Below are 25,361 nucleotides of genomic sequence, written 5' to 3' on the forward strand. Positions count from 1 at the left end.
TGGGCTGGATTTGGATCTTCATCAGACCCAGACCGGGAGTACCTTTACATGATCCCGGTAAAATTCTAGCTCAATGTAGTAAATTGAAAAACCCCACATTTAAGTTTCAAATAAAATCGACGACCATATGAACAGAAATGCACGGATCCGACCTATAACATACTTGTGCAATGTTGTACTTGTGCAAGATCTGAGTGTGCGCTCCGAATCCCACCTATAGTAAATTAAAACACAAACTAATCTAACTCTGGGGGAAGGGTTATCATTAAGGTGATGCATCTGTGAGGTAGGATTCAGGCTATTATAGATTGTATTGTATACTGGAAGAGGGAGACCTTTGGGGCCTATTCAGCAATAGGGATAGTTTCTAACTGTTCTATAAATTTGCGGGCAAATTCATATAATACTTTTTATGGTGTTTCATAAATCTGCCCTAACATTTTAGTTGTCGTATTCATAAAATACTTAGGTGCCATTCCATTGACCAAACGGACACTCGGTATTGAATTTTTTAAATCAGTACCTATTCAAAATTGCTACTCGAGATAATTTTTTCTTTCTCATCTGAACGGAATTCAGTTTGCAACTACCTCTCAGTGCCTAGACAAATTAGTCCTTGTCCTTCGGAATGTTAGTGCGTATTAATTCGTCTTTATAGAACATGTCAATACACATTCATCGTTAGATAACTGCAAAAAAGATTCCTCATATATATCCACAAGGAAACGAAAGCCTAACTTTACTAACTCTAAGGAGGCGTGTCACGTGTGGTAACATGAAGGTAGTATTTTTTGGAACGCAGTGTTTCATGAATGTATACCCAACGCCCCTAAAGGAACAAATGTATCTTCATTGGATTTTGCAAAAGTGTGCTTGTCCTCTCTTTCTTGATGATTAAACCATCGTTCCTTAAAAAACCAGTGATACTGACTATCATCTCATACCAAAAAGAATTCCCACCAAATGTTATTTGTATTCAAACACAAAATGTCTTCTCACTCGCTACCTTAGCCAAACCGGAGAGAGAAAAGGGAGTGAGGAGAAGAAGAAGAAGTTTTTGCTCCTCCCCTGTATCGTCTCTCTCAGACGGTTCTTGGAGAGGTCGATTGCCACCAACTCCCTCGCGCTTCCCAACTCTTCCGGGATCCTTCCGACGAGCCCGTTAATGGAGAGTTCCAGAACTCGCAACCGGCTCATGTTGCCTACGGATGGTCATGGTGGGATCTTCCCTTTCTAGGGATTTCCAGAGAGCACAAGCTTATCGATCATGTCCGTCGTCCCGAGATTCAGGTATCGGCCTCGATCTTTCCGGAGAGCCGATTATGCGAGATGCCTTGCCGATCGAGTTGAACCGACCTAGCCGATCCGCGAATGACTTTCGAAAGATGGGATCCAGCCTTCCGTTCGCGGTCCTGCTCCTTCTCTCTTTTGTTTTCTCCATCTTTATTAAGGAACTTTTTTATGTATAAACATGAGAATGGATGTTCACTGCCTTTATGGAGGTCTCTACAACACAAGTTAAAACTGTAGGAGCAAAAACTTCAAATTTCAGAAAAGGAATAAGATTTTGTTTATTAGAAACAAAATAAATTGACAAAAAGAAAGTTACATGTTTTGTTTATGGTCAAATGAGATATTCTATAGGAAATTGCAGAGAGAGGAAGATGGATGGTCTTCAACACAACGATGTAGGAGAAAAGTTAGTTGCTACGATTCCGTAAAGTTTAATGTGGCTTGTACCTAGAGACAAGGAGCACGTGACTAAATGACAAATCTATTTAAATTTTATATGATAGTGGAGAAAGGAAATCACGTTATTATGGAGAATTTGGAGTTGAGCAGAGGCGGAGAAACATGCTAGCTCGGCACATGGTGTGGGGTATAGTGTAGAGGTCAACTTCACCTCTGGAAAGGTCCTAACATTAGAAAATCTGTACTATGCTCTAAGCGTTCAAAAAGATTACATATCTCCAGACGTTGTTATGAGTATTAATAATTTCCTGTTTTTTCCAACTTTGAAAATTCTCAAACTTTCATTGATTTTATTGCATGGTTGTCTATTGTACTAGTGGTGCTCACTTTTTTTTTTTTGGTAATTAATAATGCACTTGATGTATTTTCGATTGAACATTATGTTTTTCTGCTTCGCTGCTCATTGAGGAGGTGATTACTAGGTCATGACCATGCATTAATTTTTTATATGTAGATTTTTTTTATGTATATTTTTTTGTGTAGTTAGCAATGCCATCTAATTTTTTTTAAAGAACCGGCCATGGAGAGAAGTGGAAGAAAAACACTATTTTCAATTGATTTTGTTTTTGGAACAAAATTCCAGAACCAAATTGCCACCTTAACTAGAATTGGAATAAAAATTTCAATTCCAATTTTTCTTTAAGTTTGATAGTATAGAACTTTGATTCTAAAACTAAAGATAACCTGTTTGATGAAAAGGAAAATAAAATTGTAAAATTCACGGATTAAAGTTTAAATATTTTAGGCCCATGAAAAAAATCCAAAAATTCTAGGTCACAATTGCATCTCCACAGTTTGTTCATTTTTCTGAAATTTTGATCCTAAAATGAACCTACAATTCCATAATCAAAAATTTATGTTTGATAAAAAAACTTCTCATTTTTAAAGAAGCATAACAATTATTCAAAACGATGGGAAAAAAACAGAAGAGTCATCGACTAACTGCCATCGTCTAACCAGGAAAGAGAGGAGCAACTAGAAAGGATCAATGGAAAAAAGATTTACACCGCTTTCTCGCACTTAATTGATTGTATGCTATTTTAAGAAAGATCTTAAATCTAGGAACCTGATGCAGCATGGACGGCCTGAGGTTGACAAAAATCCACACCAAAATCATCGACAAAACGAAGAAATTAAGTCTGGCTACAGCCCACACTCCCCACCGCTAATTTGCCTTGGGGAGAATCTGCCCTATTGTATCGTCAGAGGGCAGTTCTGATGTCAAATCCACCGTTCGAAAATATGAGCCGTTCGGGATCAAGTCAGATCTAAGTTAATCAAGAACAACACAACCACCATCTAGGCCTAGGAAATCCCTAGAAAATACACTATATACCAGCTTACACAAATATACAATGCTTTTCTTACAAAGAATAGCAGCAAGCAAAAATCTGCTGATCTCCAATGATTCACACGGAAACCATGACCACCATAGCAGGGATGCACAATGCCGTGCTCTGTCTTAGAGTCAAAGGCTGCATATATCTACATTTCTCGCAGCAATGACTAAATAGAGCAGACAATTACTATATGATACAAAAACAATTGAAGACTACTACCAAATGCTTCATCACAATCTTTCTTCACCCCGGGCCTCGGAGACCATAGGCTCCCCGCCATCATTACAATGCTCCACTTCATCTTGAAGCTTTCTTGATTCCTTATTCGCACACCCATCATTACCAGTTGCTTCTGGAAGCAAGCCATTACATCTATCAGAAGTACCACATACCGACACGTCCACGTTAGAGAAACCACTGTAGATTCCCCGGCTTCCACCAACCATTGCTCCCTGTTTCTTGTCCTGTTAACCTTAAAAGTTAAAAATGAAAACACGGAGGTGAACGACGGGAAAACTAACCAACGTATAACTACTCACATGAATGAGCAAAAGATTCTCATCAACGCCTGCCAAGAAGTCTGGTACAGTCTGCGATGAACTGATGAGCATCCTCAAAGTTTCTCTAGCGCCCTTCTCCACTTCAGATTCAGCATCTGGAATGAGTTTATTAACAAGGTTGGGAAGCAGTGGAGAAATGGTTGTTGGTATTGATGGCCCTGCACTTACAAGGTAGACTTGACCAGAAGAGCAGACGTCAATAACTGGAATGTGCACGATCGGATCAGAAATGAATGATGTAAATGAAGGTATTTGCTGCGAACATGGCAAAGGAATGAATGAGGAAACAGGAAGTGGCATCCGAACGAGTGGGTCTGAAAAGAAGTCTGGAAATTCTGACTTCTTCCCTATGTCTAGGGCGCCATTGGATGGCATAAGTGCACTTGAGTTCCCAGAAGACAAAATGGATGACAAGGGTGACTCGGAAGAATCAGTGGCCATGGATGGTAGAGGAGGTGGTACGGCAGTGAATTGAAGGGTAGATGGGAGTGGGGGACACCAGCAGTAGCAAGGAGAGAATGAATTCAAGGGGCGGATATCAGGCAAAGAAAGGAGATCCGGCAATGGGTCCAATGACATCACAGATGAGCGCAATGAATCTGACATCTGCAACTTCCCTGGGAGATTGAGCATCGGCAAACAGTGATTATTGCAGGTTGTCGCATTCCCAATGCTGTCTTTGTTGTTACCATTTTCATTTTCAACATCAGAAGCACGAGTCCGCACACAATCCAACGGGAGACCAGATGACACCAGGTGAGCATCATTACCCAAGAGGTTATGCTGGCCTTCTGGTCTTCGCCTTAACTTATCCTTAAAAGTACAACCCAATCTGGACAAGGATATGGTCCTGGACAGTCCTTCCTTGAATGCACTAGTTCTTGGGCTTAAACTCCCTTGATGGAGTGAATGCATCTTTGAAGACTGAGAAACGACAAGTCTAGAGCGAGCCGATTGCCTCACAGATGGTAGAATATTCTCGCCTTGGCACAAAGAGGCTGATGTGTTTGCGGTTGAGGAATTTGTAACAGGAATTGCATGCACAGTGGTTGCAGACTGAAGGAGATATGAACGCACATAATCGCCAAGGGACTCCAGTCTTAACTCACTGATCCCAGTAAGCTGAGATAGAGAAGGTTTTTGTTCCACCAGATCCTTCATCTGTCATCCAAAATAGGACACAGAAGACACACTGGTGTTAGAAAATGATCAGATAAATCTGCCTTCATAAGTTCGAAAACTGGAAATCAAATTGATTAAAAACCTTCTCAAGTAGCTCAGTTCCAACAGTCATTGATTTCTCTGATAGCCAGTAATACAACACAGCTTTGTTTAGAACCTGGACCAAGAATGACCTGCCGGATGCATCAGCAGAAATTAAATCGATTGTTATCTTGAAGCTCTCATCATACGAGCTGAATAATGCTAGCCTCTCCTCACAGCCATCATCTCCAACAAATGAAAGGCGAAAATCAGAAGAAGGCAAGAGGGTCAGCTTCAAATGCCCCCTGCAGAAAAGAAGCATCAAAACCAGACATCTATAAACCAAAACAAAAAAGTACAAATATCTCGAATCAAAATGAAAACTGATTTTTTCTTAAGAGTCATGCATGTTGCAGAAGAGAAAAACAAACAACATAAACAAGTTGCCTGGATCAAATTGAAAACTGGTTTTTGAGGAAGAAAAGAAACAACACGTGCGAATCGAGCAGAAAAATGGATTTAAGCAACAGGAGTACTATCAATAATTTGTGGAAAAGTAAATGAACAATCTAAAATCACCGTAGCTAATATGGAGCACGCAATCTGTCAAGCCAACAAATCAATATGAGTTTCAAGAATATAAAATGAAAGCATTATATTATGCAATTATTTTGTTATTTTTACAACTTTCCCTGTTTCAAAAACCATAGATTTTTTGTATATTTTCCAAAGAAAACCTATAACTTGAAAAAAGAAAAAAAACAAGAAAAACCTCACTGAGGAACTGCTACCAAACAACAAACATAAAAATTAGGATTATCGCCACATCCTCACTTGATCATGTGTTTCCCATGTCAATGTTTATGATCCCACCATGCAAACAGAATATGCATCATCAATTGCTAGATAATAGAAATCTAGGAGTGGTCTACAGCAGCAATGCCATATGCTCATCTTTAGCATTTAAAAGAGAGGCATCTATCTTCATGGATACCACTTAAGTTCCATAAGTGTTTCTAAGTCAAACTAGCAACTCATCAGTCCAACCACTCTCCTAGTCAAGCCAGGTGTTAGCAGGCTAGTCCCAGCCCCCTGTTTGCTGGGACAATTTGAATGGACTAGCCAGCTGACTGGTCAAGAATTAGTTGGTCTCATGGACGGTACTTGCACAAGTAGATATCAGAAAAAGAACAATGAAGCAAAAAAATGCACCCTTTAAGAGCAATTAAATCCAAATATTGAAGATGGAGCAAAAGCTTAAATAGTACCGAAATAAAGGTATAAGACAGGCATGCCCAAGCATGTAATGTAAAACAAGTGGGAGAGACAGAAGCCATCATTTAGATACAGGAATGCAGATAAATTTTGACAAGCTGAACATCCTGTCCCTCACAAATATGATCTTCTAGCAGCAGTTCATGAACCGCAAGAGGATAACACCACAAAATGTTGAGAAGCGGTAAATACAACCTAAAAAGTCATAATACTCTATACTTATTCTTATGCTTTCTTTAGTTTTCTGTTGGAAACTATAATGGAAAATTTTGTTTCTCATGCAGCGAAACATTAATCAGTTGCACTCTCCTTTGAATAGGTCGATTTCTGTCCTAATGAATTTATTCCTTTCAATAATCAAAATATAGGCTTACAGCTTAAACAGGAAAAATCCATCAGAATCATTTTCCTCCGAGTTTATGTTAACTCAGAGACTAAAATGGTTCACACTAGTACACATATACACTTATTATGTGGTAAGCACACAAGCTCAAAAGTGGTTGCTGTTTGCTACTAAAGATGCCTCCACCTCCAAAGGACAACAGGTTATTTTTACAGAGATAATTAATTGAATGGTTTTACAAAGATAATCAAGTTAAGCTGGGAAATGAGGAGAATAGCATCAAATCATTCTGACGTTCTCTCATTCTGAACCACCTATTTCCCATGTAGTTTACAATAAACTTCCTTTAATATAGTGCATCTTCACCTGAGTTTGATTCACAATTTGTAGTTGAACAATTTTATGTACCAGTATAGTTAAAGCAGAAAAAACTCTACCACATTGCGATATTTTGCACTCAGAGCTTTCTGACCGTCCCGTTGTCCTTCAGGTACTGAAGGTGGTGTTGCGTGCATTAACTTGTAAAACTGATAGACATGCAATATTTCCTCCTCTCTATGATTTTGGACCAGTAGGTGGAGTAAATGATGCATGGGCATCACCAGGACATCCAGCGGAATGCACTTGGCACAAACATAAAGATGAAGACTGAATTCAAAACCTTACAAAGGTGGTGAAGAGAAAAGTGACCAATTAAAAATTGTCTATTCTAGACTATGTAATGACAAACGACAAACCCAACCAGGTGTTACGAGCTCTTCATAATTCTAAGCCACTTGAAAACCTAGTGCATCATCTCAATAATCCCAAACTAGAAACAAAAGAAAAATTACAAGCTCTATTATCTGCAAAGACAATAAAATCAAAATTCAGAAAAAAAAATCATTGTAGATATTGCATCAGAAAGGCCAAACATCATAAATTTCAAGACAACCATGCCATAGCAACAGATACATCTAATAGCACTTGAACATAATGAGTAGTTTAGCATATTATCATTTCTCATCCATTTAAAAACATAATATGAACAGTATCAATCAATTATTAAAGATAAAAAGCACAATCAAATAACTGGACCAACTACATTAAATATATCCTCTTATAAAAAAACTTTCCATACTGTGACATACACAAGGTACTTTTCAAGATTAAGGTATAATTCTTCGAACTCTGCTAATGCCATGAAACCACACAAAACCTGTTATAGATTTTTTGGAGATGATGTGGTAACACGCAGAGTAAAGGATTAGCAAACGAGGTGTACTGAAGAATAACATAGTAAACGGTATCAGAAATATGGGATGGACAAGAACAATAAAACCATGAACTACAGGGACATGAAAGAAACTACCTTTGCTTTCCCTTAACTCAGAGTTCATAATACACATCACAGACGCCCATTTTACCTACAAATGAGAAATAGTTTTATTTGGAGATCTAAACAGTGCCACCACCAATAAGCCGACAATATAATCCTGCAACTCCTAGTAAAAATGTGTAGATACAGGACATACCATCCAGCCAAGGAATTTAACATTAAACTCAAATGGTGCACGGTTTCAATCTAGAAAGAGCAAATTACAAACGCAAATAGCAGTGAATACTTAATGCAAAAACCCTTCATACCATATGATACACAAATTGGCAATAAAGGTATCGAGCTGAATTATTAATAACTAAGAAAAGTCAATGAAAAATCACTTTACAAAAAGAGACTATTTTCAAGTTCCAGAATTAATTCTGCTACTGCATATGCTACAGATATAATTCTTACACCTCTCTCAAACAATTAGCCAGAATATGCAAGATTTCAACCATCAAAATATAGGAAAGAACTCATAGTCATCCAATTTCAGGAAGCCTATCAAAAAAATATTTCTGAATCATAGTATCATAGTACCATGAAGGATGCAAATACAGCAAGTAAAACTTAAAAAGCAAATTTGTCAAGCAAATCGATCATATATGACATGGGTCATCAATTACACATTTATTTTGACAGGATAACCTTGGGTCGATCTGCATTAAAGCATTAAAGTAACATTTCTTGCTCTTTATAATTGCACCTTGATCAATAATTTGAGCAACATATTTTTCAGTTTTATTAATCTAATAAACAGGTAAGATACGCTTAGATTGTCTAAAGTATGTGAGAATACATATTAGACGACCAAAGTAAATGTTTTAGACAAACAAACTGTTGTGATCTGTTAGTTCATCTCTTGATTAAAGGTCACCCTTAGACATGAAAGTGGGAGATTCATCAGCAATTTCGGAAGTTTTGGTCCAACTCAGGTCACTTACCCAAACAAAGCATGTTTGAACTTTCAACTACAAATTCTATGGCAGCAACCATTTCTTTTTAAGAATAAAAAAGGATGGCACACAGTGTGTGCACACACAGAAGAAAAAGAAGCCATTTTCTGAATTCGTAATAGCAAATAACTAAGTTTAAAGTATAATAAAAGAAATCAACAATACATCGGTGGCCTTTGTGTCAACTAAATTGTCTATTTTTCTCTATGTCAAAAAAAAATATAAAAGCATTTGTTTGTATTTTGAGAATAAAAATAAAAGGACCTTTACTTGGTCAGCAAATGGACAAGTCATGAACTGCAGACACCAAAGTAGTTTGTCTGCCCTAGTCTGATACCATTCTCAGAAAGTGCTTCTTTGTATAGTCACAATTCATGATTCAATCTTGGAGCACGGAATACCAATTCCTTCAAGCAAGACAGATAGAGAGTCATTATGCCATCCAATTTAAAGGTACTCACAGGAAAGGAGGTAGAGAAATATCACACATGGCAAAGAAAAGTAGTTAAAAAAACCATCCCTATAAGCCCAACCACTACATATCATTATGACTACAAAACATAAACATTTTAAATTTAGTGAACTACCAGCCTAACATAGTGTTGCATCGTGATGCATGTGCACATACATATGCAAGATACAATGGAATTGCCAAGTAATGCCTAAAAAAATGCCTTTATTATATATTTATCTTTCATGAAGCTTTATTTGCAATAGTAAAAATAACTAATTTGTTACCGAATTGAATGGATGATGAGAAGTGAGAAGCCTGATTAATCATTCCCAGATCCAAATTTTTTAGACATTGCCTGCAGTCAGCATTTAAGTATGCAAAACTTCATTTACAAGCTTTTCATCAAGGTAACCGTCACCATCAAACCCTCATCAGAGTAACGTTGATATTGATAACAAAATCAGTTTGCAAATGACTTTCAACATACTGGCTGATACTCTATTCAGAATATCAGAATCAGAATAGGTAATAAAGCACATTACACACGCGCACGCGTGTGGGGTGCAGATGTGTGAGCCTGTCCACATATATGCACGGAAGGAGAGACGGAGAGAAAGAGAGCAAGCAAGCAGTCTCAACATCAAGTATGGAGTAAATGGGAAAGATAAAAGTGACAAACTGCACAACAATATGAATCACTCACTCCATAATTGCCAATTTAAAAAAAAAAAAAAAGGCAGGTTGTCTAGTAGTAGTATAATAGCCAGAAACGGAACATCACATAACAGAAAGAAGAACAACTGTTTAGAAAAACAAAAGCAAAATGGATTTAGCGTGTAATATTAAGAAGCAATAACAGCAGATGAAATAATTTTCAATGCTGTAAATGAAAATAGAGAACATTCAACAACCTGTCTAAGAAGATATTCCATGACAAGAAGGATCTAAATTACAATGGTGTTGTCATGGAAAAGCTCCGTTAACGCCCAAAAAAAAAAAAACAATAATCATCTGTATGAAGTACCTTGTAGCCGTTGGGCATAATAAAGGCCCTTGCTTAATAACTTTTCCAACACGAACGGATGCCAAAGGAACACACAAACACCGAGCCAGCTTATTAACCTCTGAAACCTCAAAATGCTGCCAAGGGATTCCAGAAAATAATGTCAAATATTACAATTTGGCAAACTAAAAAAGAAGGAATCATATGAGAACCGATATAGAACATGTTGAACAACAAAGATCTTAGGAACTCAAACCTGAAAAGATTTCACCACTCATTGGATATGAATTTTAGGCACATAATTGATCACATATGACATTGACATTTGGAATTAGAAATAAGTATTCTTTGGGTTTGATGCATATGGTGAAAGTAAATTAGCACAGACAGTAGCCAAACAAGTACATACGGATAAATAGTGACACCGGCCATTCTACAAAAGGAGAGGCATTGATGCATTTGGTATTCATCCATGTGTTGACTTCTTTTTTAAGGATCGTTGTAACAGTGCATTCAAAAATTAATCTAAAATTGAGCACGAAATATAAAGACAACGGAAGCTTAGATCCACGTTCAGAATCTTCCAGAAAATATAGGCATCAACGATAGGATTTAATGCCGACAGCTGTACGTACCAAATTTTAGTTTCTAATTGTCCAGACATTTTTTTTCTTTTTCTTTTTTTTTCCTTCTTTTTTTTTTGTCCTGTTCGTCTTGACAGTTTGTCTCCCAACAATCAGCTATTATCAACTATGGGAGATGATGATAGCTAAGACATTTAGCGCAACGTAACAAGTCCAACTGTGGACAGAAATAAGAATATAACTGACCTGTCTCAGATGAGCAAGGAGGCGATCCTCCACCACCCCACCAGAAACATTCAGCTTAAACAATGGCTTCAGCCTCTCATCTGCTCGACAACCACCTATTGTCTGCTGATCCAAAGCTTGGAGCCACTGCAGTATCTTGCGTCCAGCGCTGTCCAGCCGAAACAACAAATCTCCTTCACCAGAATTGCCAAGAATATTTGCCAGCCTCTCCGCAAGGCTAAGGTCTCTATAAGCCCCTGAACTGGAAGCACTTCCCACGGCAGAAGATGCTGAGGAAGAAGCTGAAAACCCTATCCTGGGACTCACGCCAGAAGAAGAAGACGATGACGATGATGATAGATTTTCTGAAACTGCGTGAGAACAAGGAGCCAAGTACGATCCACAAGCATCTTCTCCAGGAGATCCACCCGTATCATTCAAGTCGGCACTCGACTCGCCAGAAGATGTCCCAGTAAAACGATCTCCTTCTTCCGTCGTCTTGTTCTCGAGATGAGAACCGTCGGCCCTCGATCGATCTTCTTCCCCATTCGACGCCATCCCCGATACACCAAAGACACGCGATCGATCGGCCTCAAAAGCCCTGACAGTTGTATCCGATCAGAGGCTCACGAATACCAAAAGTGCAGAAAGCAACCAAGAGATCTGAGCGGGAGACGAAACACTGCAGGACAACCTGTACCGGCCGGAGATCCCTTCGATCTCGCGGGGAACGATGAAACCCTAAACACGCAGGGGAAGACGCATAGATCGGGAGGAAATGGCCACGCGACGCCCCGGCCGGGGGAGGCCCGCTTATATAATATAAGCGACGGACCGGATCCGTCTCCGCTTTATGAGCTGCATCTTAAAATTGTTTGGCGTCCGTCCACGTCACTGTTCCACCCCCACCGTCCAATGTACGGTGGGTGCCGATTGCATGGATGATGGTGCGGTGATAGGTGGGCTCCGCAACGGCAACCACCCTTCTCCAACGCGTGGCAGCAGACAGGAATCGGGCTGCGATGGAGAAAAAGAGCCGCCACGTAGTGTGACGGATAATGTTTATTGCTTCCTTCCTCGATTAAAAACTATATAAATCTATTTAAGTTTCTTTTCTTTAAAACAAATATATATATATATATATATCCTTTTAAATATATGCGAAGTTCTACAATCGCCTGATGTTCGGTAGCAAATGACTCGTACTCGACATGTCAACGCTGCTGCGTATGCGATCTTAATCCAGCTTTTTTCGGGTATTTAGTTGTGTGATATGCAGCCAGCCATCTTTAACATCAAAAAATCGGAGAGCGCTCGTTCACACATGTCGTCATCTATCTACTACTATATGACGAATATCCTCCAACTCCAACCATTAAACTTGGGCTGCTCTTGTTTTATGTGCCCCTCACTCACTAAGTGAGTACCACCGGTCCATATATTAATCAGTTTCGCGCTCAGTATACAGTTTCAGATTATGGCACCGCCAGGTTTCAGATTCAATCTCAAATCTCATAGTAGTCCGATCGAGTTCATGTTCTAGACAAATAAGTGATAATAAGAGATGGATCCATCCCAACTTCCAAGTCTACATGGCCAATGATATGTTGTCATGGGCAACCATGGCCACCTGGTAGTTGTTATTGATGACGTGATCAAATATTTCATTTATCAAAATTTTGACTATTATTTTATTAGGGCATCTGAATATCTAATTATGTTTTTAATGTTCATGTTTAGTCATAACCAGTTTCAGTTTCCGCATATTTGCTCGTATACGATGAGAATACGAGCCCTGAGGTTAAACAAAGCCATGTGTTTGAATTTTATAAATCAACATTGCAGACAAAAGCAAGGGTTGGCAACTTTGCAATGAACATCTATGTCATGCTCTAACCCGTAGGTATCGAGTTTAAAAAAGAAGGCGACGTTTCAAACTGTTGAGTGAGTTTAAGATACAAAATTTGCAATTCATGCCTCAAAGCCATTAATCGCATGCGCGCGCATTTTAAAAAGATGCACCAAGGTTGGGTCTAAAGCAATATGTTGCGCTGTTTATTGGGTGATCTCATGTTTGGTTGTGAGTCATCCAGTTCTCGTGATATCTATCAAGTTTGGATCATATTAATAAACCATTTGGGTAGACGAACAGTTGTAGTGGAGATAAATTTAACCGGTCGTTTGGCAATGGAAATAATAATATATTGTTTCATGTACCTACCATAGATTGGGGCATAGTCATACACGTAAAGATGTATGTTGCTATTGTGATATTGTTTATATTGTCAAACATGTGCTTGATCAGTATCACAAAATCGTGTTCTAGATACAAAAGACATTCACAACACCATTTTAGGTGTATTTTGATGATGACATTGAAAACCAGGTTTACTAAGAAACACAAGTCAACAAAATAACATTTTAAAAAGAGTGTGAATGACTTAACCTAACATCCTACATGTTGTGTCGTCAGCCCAAAAACATAAAACAAGTTTGCCTAAAATACAAGTTTTAACAAATTTTTGATTAAAAAAACTATATATTTTTTTGTGTCATCCAACCGCTAGCCCAGAAGCTGAATGCACATATTATTTCGTAGATTTTTTTTTTTTATTACAACCTGAGAGAATAAGCAATGTAAAAAGGAAAAAGATTGCCTGATATTCCTTCTTAAGCTGTGCTGGAGACAGCAGACAACTTGACGCAGAAAAGAAAAGAAAAACAAAATACGTGCTACTTCATTTTTTTTTTTGTTCTCTTCTCAACGAAGGGTGGAAGTATGTATATTTATCCCGTTTCCCACCAAACCCAAAGGCCTCAACGAACGTTCAAAAAGAAAAGAGGCTATATTCGTCAATTTTCACGAAGGGATAAAGCCTGCTTCTGGTTTCCGACCATCATCTCCGAACCAGTCACACTGACGAACCCGGGTCGTCTCGCCTTCTTTCTCCTTCCTCCTCTTGATCTTCTTCTTCTTATCCATGTAATCCGCAGACGGAAAATTTTGGATTTTTTTTAAAGTTCATTCACTCTTCCTTGTATAATCGCCAATCTATTTATAGCTTGTTGTATTCATTCGCTTTCCGAAGAGTGGAGTTGTGTCCCATTTATTAATGTCGACCATCGGATCCGTGCAATCCGCGAATCCGAGCAGTTGGGCGAAGCAATTCAGGAAATCAGGGCTCTCGTTGGAACTCAGCCGGTCGAGGGTCCTGCCATCCGCGCGGAGGGTTCCGGCTCCGGCAAGGTGTCGTGGAAATCTCCGGTGCTTGTCCCCGGTTTTACTTTCGAAGCAGATTAGGATCTCGAGGGTCGGAGATGGCGTGGATGTTTGGGGCAGGTTTCTCATCGGGCCGCGATGGAGAGGCGGAACGAGCGCCCAGGCAAACGGAGGAAAGGACGGTGACTCGACAGCCGCGGCTGGCGAGAAGAAAGACGGGAAGCTCGGGCTGAAGAAGGCACCGGCAGGAGGCAACGACAGCAAGGGCGAGGACAAGCCAGTGAGTTCGTCGCGGCGGGAAAAACAGGGGAGGAGCGCTTGGTGGCGGGGGCGGAGGTGGGAATGGCGGCCGTTGATTCAGGCCCAGGAGATCGGTATCTTGCTCTTACAGTTGGGAATTGTGATGTTCATCATGAGACTGCTTCGTCCCGGAATTCCTCTCCCGGGGTCGGAGCCGAGGGTTCCGACCTCGCATGTGAGCGTCCCGTTCAGTGAATTCCTTAGTAGGATCAACAACAACCTGGTGCAGAAGGTGGAGGTGGATGGAGTGCACATCATGTTCCGGTTGAAGTCCGACGCAGCAGCTCCTGAAGGAGAAGTCGATAGCAGGGTGAGAGATACTGAGGCCTTAGTCAGGATGGTATCCCCGACGAAGCGGATAGTGTACACCACCACTCGCCCAAGTGATATCAAGACGCCTTACGACAAGATGTTGGAAAATGATGTCGAATTCGGGTCGCCGGATAAGCGGTCGGGTGGATTCTTTAATTCTGCAATGGTAAGGGCTTTCTTATAGCCCTTTTGTCTTTCTTATTAATAAAATTGTGCCCCTCGGTGTTTCAAATTGGAATATGTACATGCCACTACCAATTGTTTTCAGTCTTGCTAGATGTTGATTTCCCTTTTTTATTGTCTGAAGTCATCTTCTTTTGATTCCTACACGGTGTTGTGATTAACATTGTTTCGTGAATGATAATCAAATGCATGCCAATCGAGAACACAAAATGAACTTTTTGTTTGTTTTGGAACGTGCTCTAGTGCTCAAATGTTAAAAAGCTGCCGATGACTGTGAAATTGTAAGTCACCATCTGGTGCACAGTTAAACCATCTATTCCTTGAAGAAAATTAATGGCCAATAGCAAGTATTTCTCTTCTTTGAATGCCTATGCGTGTGTCCTCTTTTAATATTAGTTCTTTCGAAATGTTACTGAACTGCAACAATTTCGGTCTAAGTTATGAAGTACCGAATGCTATTGAAAGTATATGCACTTAGAAAGCAGCTTAATCATTCTCAAGGGTCATGGTGTCCCGGTATAAATGGTAAGTATTTAAGGAGGAAGAACTAAGTGACGCTTACATTTTTTTTTTCTCAGGATCACAGATGATCTAGTGTGCCACCCTTTTCAATTGGACGGCTTCAGTTCTTTGAATCGTTTGTAGTTATAGGGTGTTGAGTGCTGACTGTTTACCAACTTTTCTTTACGTACCTCACAAGCTAGCTTGAATACTGGTCTCCCTTTGACCAACAATAGACAAAATCTATTAAAGTACTTGTTGTTGTTTAAAATGGGTCATGGTTGAACATTTTTAGTGTCGTGCAGGAAGTTCTTTAGTTTCTATTATTAGCACTTAGAAGTGGTTGTGCAGTCCAGGTTTGGTAGTCAATGTAAGTATCATCAGGCTTTCCATTTCTTCACATTCGTACAATGACAAAGTTCTTGTTCTCAGTGTACCTGTGCTTCTTGACAGGAATGGTCATGTTGTGTGTGTGTGTATGTATATATATATATATATATATATATATATATATATATATATATATATATATTGGTCACACACATTAGCAGTTCTCATAGTTGAAAACATTATGCAGAAGACTATTTCATAAGTGTGGCTTGCTGATCATGAGTGCCTTTTGAACTTTAAGAATGATCTTGGCTCCTCATGGATGTTGAAATGATCTGAAGAATTTGTTCTTTATCTGCATTTTAAATTTCTGCCTTTGTTTTGCAGATTGCCGTCTTCTATGTTGCATTACTTGCAGGCCTGCTCCACCGTTTCCCAATGAACTTCTCCCAGGTGCTTATGAAAATCTTCCCTGTAACTTAAGGTGTATTTGGAAATTTATAGTTTTCTGATGCAAGAATTTATGCTATTGTAGCAGACAGCAGGCCAGATACGAAATCGTAAAACTGGGGGTCCTGGTGGGGCAAAAGTGTCAGACCAAGGGGATACAGTCACATTTGCTGATGTTGCTGGAGTTGACGAGGCAAAGGAAGAACTTGAGGAGATTGTGGTATGCATGATATTGTTTTCAGCCTTGTCTGATATAGTAAAGATATAGCAAAATGGTTCATGTGTTTGATCAAGGGACTTCAAAAGGAAACTAGCTGTAGAGGCTTGTGCTTAGTCGAAAGCTTCAGCACTTAGTACTTCTTTATATCTTAGAAGTTCTTTTCTTCAGTGTGTATATAATGAATAACATTGTTTCAGTGAATTAATGAAAGATGATTGGTGACTAAGATCAGTTTCTCATGCCGACGTTTCTAGGAATTCTTGAGGAACCCGGACAGGTACATAAGGCTAGGTGCCAGACCTCCTCGTGGAGTTCTGTTGGTGAGTGTTCTTTCATTTAGTGGAGGGAAAAGAAACCCTAGCTTAATTCATCTCAGTGCATCTAGGCAAGTTTAGAAAGTTAACTCTACTGTATGATTAATTATGGATACAGGTAGGCCTGCCTGGGACAGGCAAGACTTTGCTGGCAAAAGCTGTAGCTGGTGAAGCTGAAGTTCCGTTCTTCAGCTGTTCTGCAAGTGAGTTTGTGGAACTATATGTTGGCATGGGTGCATCTCGTGTGAGAGACCTTTTTGCAAGGGCAAAGAAAGAGGCACCGTCAATTATTTTCATAGATGAGGTAGCAGACTGACTACAATAAATAAGTTATTCTCTTAGGAAGTTTATTGCTGAAAGCCTGAGAGATTTTTTAATTTTATTTCGATATTCAGATTGATGCAGTGGCTAAGAGTCGTGATGGACGATTCCGTATCGTTAGTAATGATGAGCGTGAGCAGACACTGAACCAGTTGTTGACTGTGAGAATTCTTTGGGAAACTCATATTTTTTATCACAGTTGACTATAATTTAATTCTTCAAAATTAATGCATTTGAATTGATGCTTCCAGGAAATGGATGGTTTTGATAGCAACTCAGCTGTGATTGTTCTTGGAGCGACAAATCGATCTGATGTCCTGGACCCTGCTCTTCGACGGCCTGGAAGATTTGATCGCGTAGTTTTGGTATCTTTCTGTACATTTCTCCTGAATACTACCTATGCATGTAGTTCACTACATTGGGACAATATGCATGCAGTTCACTACATTGGGACAATCTTGTAAAAGCCATAGCGATGAGAATTTAAAGATGATGAAAAATGAGACTGAATTTGAAAAAAGTAATAAGAAAGGTCTGACTTTAACTGTTCTTTCATGACAAAAAAAGTACAATTTTCAGGAAATGTTAGAAGATGAAAACGGATCTATCTTGGCATTGAACAATTAGTAGGGTGAGTGCTTGCCAGGCCCAAAGTGCTTCAATCCACATGTTGTGAAACTTTATTTCTGACCATGTATCAAAGAATGTTTTAATTTGACATTAAACAATTTGCAGCAAAATTGCTTGCAGGGTCCTAAGTGTTTCAATATATTTTTTGGCTACAGGAAGAGAGCAGCATATTATGTTGTTGTAGTTTGAGTATGTGTGAATGTGTATTTAATCATAAATATCCGCATACTGGAAAACAGAGAAAAGGAAATTTTTTGCAAGAAGGTAGTTATACCTTCCAATTGCTTTTCTCATAATAAAGATCCTCACTGTCGAGCCTGTGAACAATTTTTTGGCCCTTAATGGCATAAAGCATACTTGCTTGACATGAACTCCAAAATCCCTATATATTATCATCAAAATTTCCGTTGCAATGAAGTTTTCAAAGTAAAGTTTTAGTTCCTTTTATTCAGATTCCTTTGTGCGGTACCTCCTTTAGGGGCCAGGCTATAAGCTTTGGTGCAGAATATTTTTTTCTTAATGTTTTTCTTCAAATTTTGTTTCTTTCTGTTTTCACCTCTGTAATGAAAAATTCAGTAACTAAAAAAAATCATTTTTTTTTTTTAATTTTGGATATCTTCATTGTAATGTTTGTATGATTAAATGGATCACCTTATTAATGACATATAAAAATTAATTGATCAATGTGCTTTTTGTAGACTGCAGTGAACTGTTACTTATAACTGCCATTCTTCTTTAGGTGGAAACTCCAGATAAAATTGGCAGAGAGGCCATTTTGAATGTTCATGTTACTAAAAATGAACTTCCTTTGAGCGATGACGTGGATTTGAGTGAAATTGCTACTGCAACCACTGGCTTCACTGGGTCTGGTTTAATTTATGGTTTTCAGTTGATTATCTTCCTGTTGAAGCAAAAACACTTTGGTGGATTTTAATATTACAATTTGGCCTTCTTTCAGGGCTGATCTTGCAAACTTGGTAAATGAGGCTGCTTTATTAGCTGGGCGACTAAATAAAGTTGTTGTGGAAAAAATTGATTTCATCAAAGCTGTAGAACGGTTAATAGCTGTAAGTTCTTATTATTATTTTTATCCACTGTCTGAATTAAATTTATATGCGGTTCTAATCCAACTTGAATGGAAAGATTAAAGAGAGGTGTCAAATTCTCCATGTTGTTAGTATTTCCCTAAGTACTCAACAGAGTTTGCATGTGTAGTAGCAGTTTTGTAATATCTGGGCAATACACTGCTTTTATGTTAGTTTTATATTGCAGTGGCAATAGTATCTGGTCACACATACTGCTTTTCATATTAATCAATGTTTTAGCTTATGTCCTCTTTTGCTGACATAATGTGAAAAATCAGCGTAAGTTGATTCTGATGATGTTGGCCATTCATCTAGTTCATGATTGAAGGCAGACAGGGAGGACTTTAAACTTCCAACTCAGTTGAAGATTAGAAGCATTCTAATTTATTTGTAGTGTTGTCAGCTTTAAGTGTTATCCACTTGTCGGTTTGGTAAAAGAATTTGAATTCTTTATTGAATAAGTTAAATGCAGTTCAATATGGAGAACCTACTGATTTTGTCTACAAAATCTGTAGGCTTCTAATGAACTTTCGTTGCGCCTTTCAGGTTTAATCCTGAGACGTGGCCTCACTGGAACAGCTTCCAGATGGAGTGCATAAAGCCACATCCCACCTTTCTTTTCTCAATGCATGGGAATGTTTTTCTGACAACCCTAGTTATATCCCAATTGTCTATTTGTGCAAACTTCTATTTGCAGCCTGCATATTCCTTTCATGGTCAGACCCATATTTGAACCCAAACTGGGATTCATAACCAATTACAGTGTATTTGTCTAGTTGGTTGGATTTGGTACTACCCACATCTGAATAGAATCTGACCATATATTTCAGGGGTGGCTAAGAAAATTAGGCATGTAAAATTAGACATGTATCGACGAGGAAGGTACTTTTACATGAAAAGGAAAAACTTTTAGATTCCTGCGTCAGCATTATGTTATTACGAATTCTGCTTGAATATAACAGTTTCTTATAAATAGTCTCATTGTGACTTGATCTTCTAAAGGGAATAGAGAAGAAACATGCAAAGTTGCAAGGAAATGAGAAGGGCGTTGTTGCAAGGCATGAAGCTGGCCATGCTGTTGTCGGTACTGCTGTCGCAAATTTGCTCCTAGGACAGCCTCGTGTTGAGGTAGTTTGTAAAGGCTACTAGTGCTTTTCTATGAGAGTTCTCTGACTCAGATCTGTCCAATGCATGGAGATTTCTATTTAAATCCTTCGCATGTGTTTTCTTCAAAAACTGAAACATTAGTTTGCTCTCAATGCTTGTTTCTCATCAGAAACTGAGCATATTGCCCAGATCAGGGGGGGCATTGGGTTTTACTTACACTCCTCCAAATGAAGACCGCTACTTGCTCTTCATTGATGAGCTACGGGGCCGCTTAGTTACTCTTCTTGGAGGACGTGCTGCAGAAGAAGTTGCTTTCTCAGGTCGTGTCTCTACGGGTGCACTAGATGATATAAGACGTGCAACAGACATGGCGTATAAAGCAGTCGCAGAATATGGTCTAAACCAAACAATAGGTCCAGTTTCGCTGGCAACATTGTCTGGTGGTGGCCTCGATGATGCTGGAGGAGCTGTTCCTTGGGCAAGGGATCAGGTTTAATTACTGCATCTTATGTATGTGTTTCCTCTATGTTCTGTAAACCATCTGACAACAGGCTAATCTAGAGACTAAAATTGCAGGGCCACTTGGTAGACCTTGTTCAAAAGGAGGTGAAAGTACTTCTGCAGTCTGCGTTGGAGGTTGCACTTTCTGTTGTGCGTGCTAATCCTAGTGTGGTAGAGGGACTTGGGGCCCAACTTGAAGGTAACAAAGAATGTGAATAAATTTTGGGTACTTTTCAAGTGAATCATTGGCTTTACTTTTGATGTGAATTGTTGATGCACCCAGGGTAGAAACAAAATGTTGAAATAAATTTTGTTTATGTTGTTAGACTAGCTTGTGTTACGGAATTTCAGTTGGATGATATCTTTCTTCTTCAAATGATAATATTTCTCGAAAATTGGAAAGAAGAAAGTGCAAAGTGCATAAGTTTTGTAGAAAAGTTGAAATATGAAACTTTTGACAATGTTGTGAATTTCAGATGACTGATGGTGGAAGCTTATGAAAAGTTATAATCATATTCTGATATGTTTTGCTTTTGCATAATTTTTGTTAAAAAGCACATGGTAATGTGAAGCACCAAGGAATATTTGGATCCAAAGTTGTTCTTAGGAGCTTTTCTTTTTAATCACAAAAAGGAAACAAACGTTATGCTTATGCACCCTGTCCATCTTCCCAAGTGTCCTTTTAAACTTATATTTGTGTTTTGTTATGTCCCTTACTAATTACTTCCCTTTGATATTTTAAAACTACCAAAATATATCCTGATTTCATAGAACACTAAATCTTGAAAAGTATCAATGCCATAGAAACTCTACCATATTCCGACCATACTTTAAAAGGCACATAAATTAATGAAAACTTTTCTTGGAAATCCTTGGTTTTCTAAATCTAAAGAAAAGACATTCCTTTTTGGTGCTTCAACAAAAAAAAGTTGGTTAGTGTTCTCCATTTTTGTTGTCTCTCAAAACTGTCACCATTTTCCCAATTTTTCTTTTCCCATGGAAAAAGTGTCTCTATTTGGTCTCTTCATAGTCCTTTACTAGTAAACTTGTTCTTGTCTATGTGAATAGTTGATGGCAACAACTGTCCATGCATCAAAAGCTGAACCTTATGCAAGACTTTCTCTGTTTGATTTTATGGTCTAGCAGGATAAATGACTTTCCCAAGTCGTCTGAACTGGATTTAGCAAACTTGACAGTTCCTAAGTTCCTTTCTACTGGATCTAGCTAACTCAACAATACTGTCCTTGCTTGTATATGCATTTGAATATCCTTTAAAGTGTATAAAATTCCCAGTTCTCAAAGAATGTCTATTTATTTAGCATATTTAAAAAGATTTTAGATGGTAATACAATTTCTATTAGAAAATTACCCCAGTACCTTTTTTGGTAGGAAAGGGTTTAATCAACTATAGCTTTCTACTCGTTTACAATATTTCATGCCAAAGCAGCTTAACCTGGTAAAACCCTTCTAGTGGCAGACTTGCAGTTTTGCCCAATGTACGGGGGGCTTCTTTCTGGAGATGCTACAAGCCTGCAAGTCTGCAACCACTGTGTGCCTGTAAATTTTGATTCTCCTGCTTCCATCTTTTAATCCTCTATTAAGCTGTTTTACTCTTTTATATTTTAGTTTTTTTAATTAAATAAAATGGCACTAAAATATTCGTCTTTTTTATTGGAATCTCCATAATCTTCTAGCTGAATTTTTGCCCTTTAGGCTGCTGTATTTCTCCTTTCTTAGTATTTCCATTACCATTCTGCCTCATGTTTCTGTTTTTGGAGCATTTCTCCAGTATTTGCTATTTGTTCTTTTACTTAAATGTTATTTACTGATTGTTTGTTATGATATTTTTTTATGCTGTATTAGCCTTTTGAAACATCGTGTTTGTCTCTTGGGAACTGAGATTGCATCTGTGCATAAGTGAACATGGAAAGCACCTTGTATATTTGACTAATAGCCTTCACTAACTCATCCTTGGATGGTTGTTACTTTTTGTTTGTCAGTTGATATTCCTGCTCCATGCTATTGTTGTTAGGTTTAGTTAGGAACTTAGGGTGGTTAATGCTTTCTCTCATTCATATAATCGATAAAACTTGTGATGGTTTTTCTTCAGTGTCTGGAACTCTAAAGTTGTTTATTTTGAGGTTGAGTTATTGAGGCAATGTGATTGATGATTATATCATTCCAATTGTATTTCTGATGCAACCAGAAAATGAAAAGGTGGAAGGAGAAGAACTAGAACAGTGGTTAAAGCTGGTTGTTCCCCCTGCAGAGCTGGCATTGTTCATAAAAGGCAGCAACCAAAGCCTTCTTCCTCTGCCTGCAGAATCTGGATAATTAGTAGCTTGAGTTTAGATCTATGCGTAGCATTGAAGATCCAGCCTCTGAAACTTTATTTCTAAAGGCAGTGCCTCCGGTTAGCAAATCTTCAGATGCCTGCTTTGGAGATGGGTTTTGTCGTAACACACCAAGTAATATAATTGTCTGCCTGTTTCATTGGTTCCTTCTAAAGTTCCTGCTTCGGATACACAGAACTGCCTGCGCTCGGCAAAATTGATGTCCAAAAATGGCTTAGATCATGATGAACTGAAGGCTAGTGGAGATGCTAGATATTAGAGCTTCAAAGATAGGGCTGTGGCTAGGTGATTGACCAGGATAATGGATCTCTTGATACAGTTATGTACATTAAACAAAATAATTGTGTAAGTTCCCATGGATTGTAAATTTGGTTACTGTACAAATCCCTTGAGATACCCAGTGGAAAGTCTGGTGTCCAATACAACTTGACGCTTTTTAAGTTCTTATATAGTACGAAGAATGTCCAGTGTACATACTCTGACTGTTCAGTTGATTTTTAAGATCAAGTCCAATCATTCAATATATTGAAGCTGGCACTACTATAATTTTTTTTTTATGAAAGTTCATATGAAGTTCGAGTAGTAGAAACTGCAGGCAAAATGATCAACTTTTGGTTCTTTAACTTCACAAATTTGGAGGACGACATTGGTGAAATTGTTAAGCAGCTGGCCAAGGCTCTATTGTAGGGGGACTTGTTTTAAGCAAAAGTTCCAATTTGTACGACACTTTTCAGTATATGTGATTTCACTGGCAAGGTTGAAAGTGACATGCCAAATTCCCTCGGTCACGAGGGTGCAAACCAGTGTTGTTAATATCGGATGGGATGGAATCGGCCTGGTTCGAATTGAATCAGCTCGTTACCGATTCAAACAGGTGCCAATTAGAAAGTCATCAGAAGGAAGCCTATTTTGCCTTCGAAGAAAACGAAAACAAAATCGATGCCTGCAAGTGTTTCTCATTGACTCCTCAGAAGTTTCATTTCAGTTTTCACAGTCACCGGATTTGGCAGTTAACAAGTGACAAGTTTCATTTCAGTTTTCATAGTCACCGCATTTGGCAATCCGTATTGCTGCCAGGGTTCACTGGCCCTCGACATCAACCGTCAACAGCCACGTTGCCTCCTTTTTACCGTAATGACCCAACTTACTTTCACATTTGGTTGGGATTCTTGGTTTGATGGATTTCTAACCCAACCTCTTTAGCAGTTTCAGTTTCTCAGACAAAAGAGTTATGAACTAGGACAATCTATCAGTTAGTTGTCCTCTTCATAAATCTCCATGATTCCTCATCATCTTATACAGGAGACCAACGTTGCATACTAGTCATGAACTGGACAATCTATCACTTAGTTGTCCTCTTCATAAATCTCCATGATTCCTCATCATCTTATATAGGAGACCAACGTTGCATACTTCATCCTCTCCAAGGTACATACATTCACGCATGTGGAACCTATACATTCACGTGTGTGGAACCTAGGTCGAAGTGTTGAACCTATTATAGTGTCAATTGTAATGACCCGACCGACTCTCACACCTAGCTTAGACTCCCAGCTTGACGGACCAAATCTGCCCCTTAGCGACTTCGATTCCTCTACAAAAACAGCTAGAAACTAGAACGATATTATCACTTAGTCAAACTCTTTATAAATCCTCTAAGGTTCTTTACAATGTTAGGTACAGAACTAAACTTTCATACTTCACCTTCCCTCATGGAATGAGCTTTCACCTGGTGTTTGCATCCACCGTCAAATTCCACTACTCCCTCTTCATTTCCACGCGATGCTCGTCACACTCTCACGTCGCCGCCCTCATCTTTGTTCTTTCATACCCTTCCCCTACGAAGAGGTGGACAACAAGGACAGCTCCTAGGTTGCTCTAAAGAGTTATGAGCCAAACTCGTCTCTAATCGCATCTTATGGTTGATAATTTAAGGGTTCGCATTGTGAATCTAATAAAAAAGATTAATCGCATCTCCGAATGAATTTTTCCATAATCTCCGTTCAGGTTGAATAGCGTTCATCCATAATTTACCCAGTCCAAATGTCTTTCTGTGGCTCTGTGATTTGGTGTAATGACAAACATACATCTTGGCAATTATTAGTATAACTTAGGCTGAACTTATCAGCACCATTATGTTTAATAGGCTTCAGGCCTAGTAAAATTTTCATACCTCGCAGGTCAATCTTCTATTAATTTTAATTTTTTTGGACATATTTCGTTTTCTCTAGTATTTTTTTATTTTTTTCTGATTTTGATTTTTTTTATTTTATTTTATTTCTAAATCGAGAACACATTTTCTAGTCCTCCTGATTCCCAAATGATTCTGCTTCCCATTCGACTCACTAAATCATTAACCTTACCAATTGAATTCAGAAATCGATTTTGATAAAATAGGTGTTAACCATCATCAGCTTCGTGCAAATCACTCGACGTTGCAGTAGGTAGATTGGATGTAACCAACCTACATATCATACT

At 38.6% G+C, this 25,361-nt stretch overlaps 2 protein-coding genes across 3 annotated transcripts; one reads left to right on the plus strand and one right to left on the minus strand.

Annotated features, from left to right (window-relative positions):
- Window positions 1-3,050: 3,050 nt before the first annotated feature.
- LOC116256859 (uncharacterized) lies at window positions 3,051-11,854 on the minus strand. The gene is made up of 5 exons (XM_031633382.1): window positions 11,077-11,854; window positions 10,268-10,383; window positions 4,917-5,160; window positions 3,632-4,813; window positions 3,051-3,556 (listed from the first exon to the last, which is right to left on the minus strand). Exons 1-5 carry the CDS (start codon window positions 11,611-11,613, stop codon window positions 3,323-3,325), a joined length of 2,313 nt encoding a protein of 770 aa, XP_031489242.1. The 5' UTR covers window positions 11,614-11,854; the 3' UTR covers window positions 3,051-3,322.
- Window positions 11,855-13,887: 2,033 nt separating this feature from the next.
- On the plus strand, window positions 13,888-23,428 carry LOC116256013 (ATP-dependent zinc metalloprotease FTSH 7, chloroplastic-like). Of its 2 annotated transcripts, none has more exons than XM_031632128.2 (13): window positions 13,888-15,053; window positions 16,289-16,354; window positions 16,437-16,571; window positions 16,826-16,891; window positions 17,004-17,189; window positions 17,281-17,367; window positions 17,458-17,571; window positions 18,576-18,700; window positions 18,795-18,903; window positions 19,924-20,049; window positions 20,198-20,518; window positions 20,605-20,728; window positions 22,736-23,428. In XM_031632128.2, exons 1-13 carry the CDS (start codon window positions 14,169-14,171, stop codon window positions 22,861-22,863), a joined length of 2,472 nt encoding a protein of 823 aa, XP_031487988.1. In that variant the 5' UTR covers window positions 13,888-14,168; the 3' UTR covers window positions 22,864-23,428. The 2 variants fall into 2 exon arrangements, with proteins under 2 accessions (XP_031487988.1, XP_031487990.1); XM_031632130.2 differs by having other exon boundaries at window positions 13,889-15,053; window positions 16,440-16,571.
- Window positions 23,429-25,361: the final 1,933 nt, after the last annotated feature.

This window comes from Nymphaea colorata, chromosome 6, assembly GCF_008831285.2.
Source record: "Nymphaea colorata isolate Beijing-Zhang1983 chromosome 6, ASM883128v2, whole genome shotgun sequence".
Taxonomy (NCBI): Eukaryota; Viridiplantae; Streptophyta; class Magnoliopsida; order Nymphaeales; family Nymphaeaceae; genus Nymphaea; species Nymphaea colorata.

Bases quoted from the DNA above. Each gene is read 5' to 3' on its own strand.
- LOC116256859 (XM_031633382.1), bottom strand. From the start codon at position 11,613: ATGGCGTCGAATGGGGAAGAAGATCGATCGAGGGCCGACGGTTCTCAT. The intron at 10,384-11,076 runs GTCAGTTATATT...ATCCCTTGGCAG, and splicing joins TCCTTGCTCATCTGAGACAG to CATTTTGAGGTTTCAGAGGT. The intron at 4,814-4,916 runs GTTTTTAATCAA...TTTGGATGACAG, and splicing joins GAACTGAGCTACTTGAGAAG to ATGAAGGATCTGGTGGAACA.
- LOC116256013 (XM_031632128.2), top strand. From the start codon at position 14,169: ATGTCGACCATCGGATCCGTGCAATCCGCGAATCCGAGCAGTTGGGCG. The intron at 16,892-17,003 runs GTGAGTGTTCTT...TTATGGATACAG, and splicing joins CTCCTCGTGGAGTTCTGTTG to GTAGGCCTGCCTGGGACAGG. The intron at 20,729-22,735 runs GTAACAAAGAAT...TGATGCAACCAG, and splicing joins ACTTGGGGCCCAACTTGAAG to AAAATGAAAAGGTGGAAGGA.